Source organism: Barbus barbus (assembly GCF_936440315.1).
Source record: "Barbus barbus genome assembly, chromosome: 5".
Lineage (NCBI taxonomy): Eukaryota > Metazoa > Chordata > Actinopteri > Cypriniformes > Cyprinidae > Barbus > Barbus barbus.
Window position 1 is genome coordinate 4,882,821 of NC_136733.1, and position 9,680 is coordinate 4,892,500.

A 9,680-nucleotide genomic window follows, 5' to 3' on the forward strand; every position below is an offset into this window, starting at 1 on the left:
TAACAAATACAGAAAACTGAAAAAAAATCTGTTTAGCTCGCAAGATTTAAGTTAACATTTGTCAATGTAAGATGTGAAAAACAAAGAAAGAGACTGCACAAGTACAGTTTTAAAGCAAAACATTTGACAAAAAGAAGCTTGTTAGGTTTTAAACGATAAAAGAATAGATAATCATTTGAAAATTAAAGATATTTTAATGTGTAAATGTGTAAAATGTTCATACTTAATGTGATTCTCTACACTTCTCTACACTCTACAGATACAGAACTGACTTCATAGATCCACTATAAAACACCAAAACACCAGCTGACCAAAAGGCTTTGAGCAAAAATAAAGAAAAAAGTTTTGAGGAAACCTCTAGTATTCATCACAATGTGACATTTTATGTGACCGAAGTCTCCAAAAGAGTCACGTGGATCATCTCCAAACAAAAATCAAAGCTCACACTCAAGTAAATAAGAGCTGAATTCTGATTTTACGAAGAACATGGATGGCACAGTTCTAATTAAAACATACAATACCCCAGTGTATGGGTAACAGGCGGTCACGGGTGAGCACTATTTAGTTATTTAATGACTGAGAGAAAGCCCAGAGCCATGCTGTCCTCCAAGAGACACATGCTTCCATGCTATTTTACCACATTACATAAATTGAGAGTCACTGCCATCAGAAGAGAGTAAAGAAAATAATCTGTAAAACAATACAGATTGTTTTGCAGATTGTTTCAATAAAACCCCTCAAGCTGTCAAACCCTGGACAGACAACAAAGAACAAGCTAGTAGTCAAATGAGAATAAGAAGATTGCACTTTAGCTGAAGAGATATGCTCTCAAACACAAACTGGCCCTTTCATCTTCAGATTTGATGAGACAATTGAGTGAGAATGCATGTAAAGCGTCTCCTTCATCTGACAAATCAAAAAGCGTTAAATGACTTCAGGGACTGCCAAAATCAAAGAAAACGCAGCTGTAACGTTGACCCCGTTCTCTTCCCAACCCCCTCCAACTCTTTAGGTTGGGAGGAGCTGGATGAAAATAGTGCTCTCTGTTTCCCTCTTTTTTCTCTTCCTCCTTTTCCTGTGTTGCAAGCCAGTGGTTCTGCTATCCTCATTGGCTGACTGCAAGTCTGCTATTTTTCCCTTTCTTTTCTTCCCCCACTTTTTTTTTGTAACTCTACCCTCATAGGAGAGCAAGCGGGGGGCTGGGGGTTCTTCAGACAGGAAGTGACCAAATTTACCACAGTGTGCTTTCAGAGCCCTTTGTACTACAGCTGGTAATGACAAATTTAGAAAGAAAAAAAAAGAATGAAAATGTTTACCCCTTCATCTCCCTGTGACCTACATTCTGTCTTTCCATAATTCAGATGAGTAGTTTAGGAAAAACATTTCTACAGTCAATCTGTTTTGAATCAAGCAGCTGTATTTGGATGATTCTCACAATACCTGTCAAGAACATGTCCAAGAACAAAATTAAATTTTGCTCAAAATAAACATAGCCTAATTTAGGACCGTCACAATAAAGCACAAATTTCCCCCAATTTTCCTACCATATTGTCAGATATTTAGATTATATTTAATAAAATAAACATGTGATTATAATAAATATGATATATATATATATATATATAATATATATATATATATATATATATATATATATATATATAGATATAGATATTAGTGTATAATAATGTATATATTAATGTATATTATTTATAAACATTTTATATGCAACAATTTTCTAAACTAATATATATTATACTTGTACATTTATTTTTATTCAGTCTAAAATGATATAAATACACATGTATTTTAAACCCCATACTGTATATATATATATATATATATATATATATATATATATGTGTTTGTGTGTGTGTGTTTGTGTGCATAACTAATACTAATTTAATTAAAATTACAGTAATATGATATACTGCACATACTATAGTTGTATCACTCCAAAAATCACTATTGAGAAAAGGGGAATTTAAAAAAAAAAGTAAATGTAAAACATCTGGATGCATTACATATTAAGAATTTGGGTAGGGGCTTAAACTTCATGAAAATAATGTCACAATGCAAAAAAAAACATGAGTACTTTTTTTTTATTATTTGAGGTGACATGCAACATGTAACTGCATATTTTTGTGAGATTCATCCATTTACATTTTACTTCTATATCATACTAGCCTAATTTTTGTTCATGTTCTCACACATTTAACCAAGACAAGTGAAACACTGTAAAGAATGATCCATGGGCAATGTTCCTGTGCACAGCTTTTTAGCTCTTGATGTGCATTTATCTTAGTCCAAGTCTATAAACATGTTTCTGGAGAGGCGTCAGAGAGACAGGCCACCTGCTGCCCTACACCAGAGTAGTTTCTGCAGCTGCGGGGACTTGTGCAGCTGGGACGTCCCAGTAATGGACTTTTGTTCAAGGCCTGTAGAGCACAGGGTGGGCACCCAGACTAGCTAAGTCTCTGTCCCCGAGAAGACAACAGTTGTCCGATGTCAGTAAATCGCTCAGTAACAGCACTGAGTCTGTTTGCATGTATTCCTAACATGTATGGCATGCCATTTCACGGTCCCACAGGGGCATCATGAATCTGCATGATCAGAATACTGGTGACATGAACAGCAGTACACAAAGAGGAGATATTCCTTTGACATTTCGGGAAAGTTCTTCCAGCATCTACAGCTGTTTGGAAAAAGTATAAAGTATGGAATGTAAATTGTTTCATTGAAGGCAAAACTCCAAAAATTCAGTTTTATTTCTCTGTGGTTTTCACTGCTATGTGCTGTTGAAATGTTTATTTTTGCAAATTTACTTTTAAAGCTTTTTTCCACCCTGGGAGAACGTTGGAAGAAGCCCTTTGTGAGCCGATTTCAAAAGATCGAGTCTTTCAAGATCTAAAACACATATGCAAAAGCTCAATAACTCAAGACTGAAACAAAGTGAACTTTAATGTTGTGTTATTCACTTTATGAGTAAACTAAACTAAACAGCCCATAGTTTGTCAAGTGCAGAAAAATCAATCTTTCATTGTGTACAGTAAATCTTGTTGCTGGTAGTCTTAAATGTAAAAGCTACTATTAACTGAAACCATATGATGAAAGAGCATTTAAAAACCATTTTAATTTTACTACTTACGCAACTGATGTATTTCAGAATGAAACAAGACATGTAATAAGCAAGAATGCGGATTAAAATGTCTGATCCATCATGAATTAATTTGATTGTGGAAAATGGTGTTATGAGCCATAACGGAGACAGATGGTTGGAGGGGGAGGGGCTTAACAACAAGGGCTTAATGATGTCACCTGAAAAGGAAAGTTGTTTCAGAGACAGATTAAGTTGAAAAATCATGCATAATAAGACCAAGGACATGTATAAAATGCAAATGAATTCAATTTTAAATGCATGCTGACTTGAAAGAGATCCTCTGATCTTGCCTGGAAGGCTTTGCACGGCCAAATAGCCAAAAGAGCAGTGTGAGAGAGGCGTAACCAGGCCAAGAAAGTGTGGTTAGCATCTACTCTAGTTCATCCTGAAAGGAGATGTGAGCAGCAGACCACAGGAATCCTGAGTTGACCATCTTTTCTAAGTCAGCATGAATGCATCATCACATATAAGTGGGCGGAAGGAAGCGGCCTCTTGATAACCACCGTGGCCTTCATTAGGACCAAAGTCACATGCAGGAGAACAGGGCAAAAAGTTACCACTGTATACTTGTAAACTTTTGTGATTAGACAGCATTTTTTACTTCCTGATGAGCCATTGTTAGAAGAAACAAAAACCAACATCAGTTGAAAAGACTATCTATCAAATGTATTGTGTGTGTGTGTGTGTGTATACTGTATATACACAGAATTGTTGGTACCCTTGGTAAATAAGAAAGCTGTGGAAGTAAATCTACTATTGTTAATCCTTTTTATCTATTATTTAAAAAAATCACAAAAATCTAACCAGTTCATTGGAGAATAAGAATGGGGGGAAATATCTATTATGAAATAAATGTGTTTCTCTAATACACATTGGACACAATTAACGGCACCCTTTTATTCAAAACTTTTTGAAACCTCCATTTGCCAAAATAGTATAGGAGTTTTCTCCTATAATGCCTGATGAGGTTAGAGAACACCTGACAAGAGATCAGAGACCATTCCTTCATCCAGAATCTCTCCAGATCCTTCAGATTCACAGCTCCATGTTGGTGCTTCTTCTCTTTGGTTCACCTCACTCATTTTCTATAGGGTTCAGGTCAGAGGACTGGAATGGCCATAGAAGAAGTTTGGTTTTGTGCTCAGTGACCCATTTTTGTGTTGGTTTTAAGGTTTGTTTTTGGATCATTGTCCAGTTGGAAGATCCAAACATGGCTCATTATAAGATTTCTAACAGTCAGTCACTTTCCAGTCCAGCAGAAATATAGGCCCACAACATCAAAAATACAGCAGTATATTTAATTGTACACATGGGGTACTTTTTATCCCTGTATTCACCAAACGCATCTTGAGTGTTTGCTGCTAAAAAGCAAAATTTTTAGTTGCATCTGACCATAGAAGCCAGTGCCATTTGAAGTTCCAGTCGTGTCTGATACCTGAATATGCTCATAAGAATTTCTAGGAGTACCGGTAATTGTGTTCAACGTGTATTTTAGAAAAAAAACATTTATTATTTATTATTTATTATTATGATATTTCCCCCCATTTTAAATTCTCATTCTCCAATGAAAGCTTAGATTTTTGTGATTTAAACAAAATAAAAGATCAAAAGGATTAACAATGCACATTTATTTTCACAGCCTTCTTTGATCATATTTACCAAGGGTACCAACAATTCTGACCACGTGTGTGTATATATACACATATATATACCGGCGGTATGTATGTGTGTGTGTGTGTGTGTATATATACACAAAAAGCACATTTCCCCCACAAATTGTATATATATATATATATATATATATATATACACACACACACATATTAAAATTTCTGGGGGAAATGTGCTTTGTTGACACATTTGTTGAAATATGTTATGTTGGTCCACCAACACCAAATTCCTAGCTCTTCAGATGATCTCCAATCATTCCATTAGTGTGCTTTGAAGTCTAGCGTTTCACTCATGTGCTGTCAATGCTGGCTTTCATACAGATTATCCACGCTCCACTATTTGCCCTTGTCGGTCACTAATGCAGACTGTAGAGCCTAACATCATCACATATGTTGTCAAAGAGCCTTTGTGTGTTGTGGAACCCAGGGAGCCTTCTTCAACTGATCTGACCTGACCTCTCTATTTGTTTTCCCCTTGTTCAAACCCTTAGTCACCCACCACGACCATGAGAACACCTTCAACAGTATTATCGAGCCTCCCTCCGTGGTGGACCAGCCTTCTCCATCATGGTCATCCCAGGAGTCCTTCTCTTCCTTCGAGACGAGCGAAGATGGGCCCGTTTACTGCGTACCCCACGAAGGTGAGCAAGAACTAGTGCAGATAAGCCATCTGTTTGTGCAACATGGAAAACAGATGAGGGAGTTAAGAAATCTCCAGACAATTTTATTAAATGACCCCATTCTGTGGTAAACGGTTGCCCTCTGGGTGCGTATATCATGTGCATTGAGATAACACAAACAGTAAATGCTATAAATGGCCAAGTCAGCAGATGCAGTGCTTTCAGGATGTAACTCTGCATAAACTGTTGTGTGGGAGATTGCTGGAGAACTGATATAAAAACATTTTAATGAAAACTGTTTAATCTTAATGTGCAGTTTTGGTGTTTCATAAAGTATACAATATTCTTTAGTTGTCCTTATTTTATACATGTGTCTATAATAATGTAGAATTCTTGCTTGGTTAGTTGATTTTAAAAACTTTTCAGTACAGTGAAATGTTACTATCTTAAGACTTATGTATAATGCACACTATATATTTGATCCTTTTACTGCAATAAAACTATGTTCAGAAATGACCAGGCAATTAGGTTTAAAATACTAACAAAACAGTTTTGTTATTGTTAACAAAAACTAAAAAAAAAAAAAATGTTGATTGAAATGAAGCTAATGAATCTTATCTGTTTATCTATAACAGTAGAAATGTTGCCAGAAATGTGGTAACTAATTGATATAAAATGTGTTGAAGTACTAAAATTATTAAAATAAAAACTGACATGAAAATAAATTAAAGATAAATTGATATATAAAAAATAATAAGATAAAAGCAGATAAATGTATTAAAATTAAATTGAAAATTTTTATAAAATAAAAGATAATTCTAAATATTAATAAATCAAAAATAAAACAGCAAAATCACCAAAAAATACCTTATTGCATAGTTTGCACTTGAAAAAAAATTATTTTAAAAGTAAAACAGACTAAGAATTTAGAATTGAGTAAGTTGTTGAATGATTGTTTTAAATAATCACTCATAAAAGGTCACCTGTTTGTTTATTGAATTCACTTATATACACAGTCACTTGTTCTGTTTATGAATCAATCAATGTTTTTAAATCAATCAGTTCAATGAACGACTCAATGAGTGACTCACTCATAAAAACTTATCGGCACCTATATACTGGTGTATCAATGTTACATGAAAAATACACAATGTACAGATTGGAATTTGGAACAAAACCATTTAAATTACAATTATAAACAAAGACGTGTTAAAAAAGTGCAGCTGATGTTCTTTCCAGTTAATTTATCACACAGAAAATGGCCATACAGTTTTTATTTGAATTTTATGAAGGTTTTTGAAATGTTTAACAAGCAGAACTAAGACTTTATTAGTCAAAAATATGTTTTCTCTTCTACTTACCCTTTTCATTTACTCGCTTGCATTTTTCAGAGACTACGAATGAGAGCTGTGACAAACGAAATTCTAGCACTGCTCAAGAAATACCACCGACGCCCAATGATGAGGATGCAGGAGAGTACACGTCCCTCAAAGACACAAGAGAAACTACAAAGCAATATGTTAGCGATGGGAGCGAGCAGCCTCTCCTGAAGTCTTCAGACAGCGAGGGCTCCACCAGTGGTTCTGAGTCAACCATAGGAGCTGTTTACGCCCATGTTGCCCGCCTTTCCAAACACTCCAAAGAGGAGGAGAACAATGCCTCACCAGAGAAGACAAAAGAGAAGACAAAACCTCGTCCTCCAGACCCTTCCACCAAACCGAAGGTGTCCTGGATCCACGGAACATCTGGAACCAACCCAACAGAGCAAAGCCAAACGCCGTCACCACAAAAAGAGAAGAGGAGGAACAACTCAGAAACTTCTGGAAATGTTGATGAGAAGCAGCGGTCAAAGGAGAACAAAAAGAACCGTGAAAAGCATCAGGATGGTAAGAAAGCAGATGGACCTGAATCACCAAGCAAAAGCAAATCTCACAAAGCTTCGGATACCATTGAGCACCTCAATGGAACATTCCAGAACGCCCTGAAGAAGATCGGAAACTTCCACTCGGACAAGAAAACAAACGACACCAACAAAGATCCACCCAAAAGCCCAAAGATCATGCATCCTCACATGAACTCTGAGGCTGCCACACTACTCGCAGCTCAGCTGAAGGAAAAGACCCAAAGCCTCAATCGGAACGAGGGTCTCACGGTGGGCATCAAGCCCAACGGGGTGTCAACACCTCAAGCCAACCGAGAGAAACCCACCCCACCTCAAAAGACCAAGCGCTCTGCAACTGGGACCAACAAGCCCCTTCTTCCCACCTCCAGCAACCTCCAGAAGATGGTGCCTCCTATTTCAGACTCTACTCCTGAACCTAAAAGCCCAGAAAAGCTAGGGCTTAATGGGACCAGAGTTGAAGGAGATGTCACACCAAAGAAAACGCCCATCAAAAAACCACCGAGGAAGAAAGGAAAGGAGGGAACACAGCAGACGGAAGGCAAAACCACTCCAAAGACGGCCATTATGCCACCTCAGACTGTCAAGTAGATCTTTGATCACATTGGTGCGTCCATTTTTGAGAATATAAACGTACAGTTTTTCTTTCGTTAAACATTATATAGGAATTGGATGGATTTTTTATTTTTTTTTAAATGGACGAGCTGCTTATAGGATTTAATAGTTTTGAAGGATTGTGGTTCTCGTTAACTCTTTGAAGACCAGGAATTGGCAACAACGCCGTGGCTTGTGTACAGTATTAAAAAAGGAAGAGTAAATCAATTTAATGTATTAAGCTCATTTTGTATGCTCTTAGTTTTACATATGCATCACTTCACGTCCAAAGAGAGATTATCCAATGCTATCGTAATTGTGTGATCAGCAGGTTTTTGTGTCTGAAAGGTTGTATTTAGCACTGTATTCATAGGTGTAAAGAATGAACCAAAGGTACTTTAAAGGTACAAACAGAATGATTCCAATATTAATTTTCTCTCAGGCTATATCAGTATATTCAATACCTTGTAAATGATGTCATTAAGGAAATTCTCTGCTTGGGTTCTAAGACATATCATGTGATTCATGTTCATCAGTACTTCACCTTGCATCATGCTTTTTAAGCTTAAAGTAATATTTCTTGCAAATCCACAGTGATATACACTGTGCCCAAGCTTTTCCTTTTCCCATAAAGTACCCCCAATCGGTAATGCATTTTTTTTCAGGCCAGATAAAGTTTAGTGGGGTTTTTTTGGCTTTTAGACTGTGCATGGTTGGCATTCATGCTGTTTATATGATATTATAGTTCTAAAAGTTCAGAAAATAAGTACAGTTATACAACCTTTCTCCTCTGGGATGGATCTTGTACACCGGGGAATATTCAAATTCTCATCCAATAAAATTCAGTCTTTGCTGAACTTCCTGATGAAATAGGACAACACGCAGGAAAATAATTACAATGTTTCAATCAGTTTTGAACTTAGTAGATATTTGCATTAAAAATCAGCACTTAAATGATTATTAAACTCAGTATTTTTTTATGCCTTGCAAATCTCACATGCTTTTCTGTACATGACTAAAAGTTTCTATTGTATAACGACAGCATTACTATAGTGTTCACTGGCATTTTATGAAAAACAATTGCCATTATTTATATATACACATACATACAGCAGTTGCAACCTACAAACTTTCACCATCAAATATTTTTTGTCCTGCTGTAGAAACAATGTAATGCTTTAAAGATGCCAGTATAAAGCAGCCTACGAGTCCGATTGAAGGGTATTACCTCAATTATTCATTCCTCAGAGTTTGCCTTGACTATACAGTTGCAGGAAGTTCAAGGCAACCAACAAAAAATATTTTGTCTGTGGGTAAAATGAACACAATAATGGCTCAAGACTGCAGTGTGTTTATTTTTTTAAGCTTACTATCTGAAACACCCTATAGCACTTGCAAATACTTTTTTAGGATGACACCAACAGAAAGAATTCATAACAAAATGGATGGTTATATTTTAACAAAGAACCTAGGGTTAAATGTTCAATCACAAAAAGCTTTTCGATTGTGGTGTACAGTAACTGCTATTCCCTCATATGGTACCTTATATTTTTCTACATGCTAAGATATTTTGTAACAATATTTTTACCCTCATTTGTAAGCTGTGCTTATACAACTTATATCTTGCTTTTCTATTTTATGTGTGTCAAATGAACTGGTTTTCAATTTTGATAACATTGTTTTTTTTTTTTTTTTTTTATGTGCAAGCATCAGGTACATTTGGATTTAATGTTTAA

The 9,680-nt window shown here is 35.9% G+C and overlaps 1 protein-coding gene across 1 annotated transcript in view; it reads left to right on the plus strand.

Moving 5' to 3' along the window:
- The window catches only part of LOC306870117 (scavenger receptor class F member 2-like), a 30,335-nt gene that overhangs the window by 20,221 nt on the left and 434 nt on the right, over positions 1–9,680 (plus strand). Inside the window, exons 10-11 of the mRNA XM_079417191.1 lie at positions 5,322–5,471; positions 6,842–9,680. The exon at positions 6,842–9,680 is cut by the window's right edge and continues 434 nt beyond it. Of these exons, the coding sequence (XP_079273317.1) occupies positions 5,322–5,471; positions 6,842–7,941 (1,250 nt within the window). The 3' untranslated portion in view covers positions 7,942–9,680. The remainder of the gene's footprint in view (positions 1–5,321; positions 5,472–6,841) is intronic.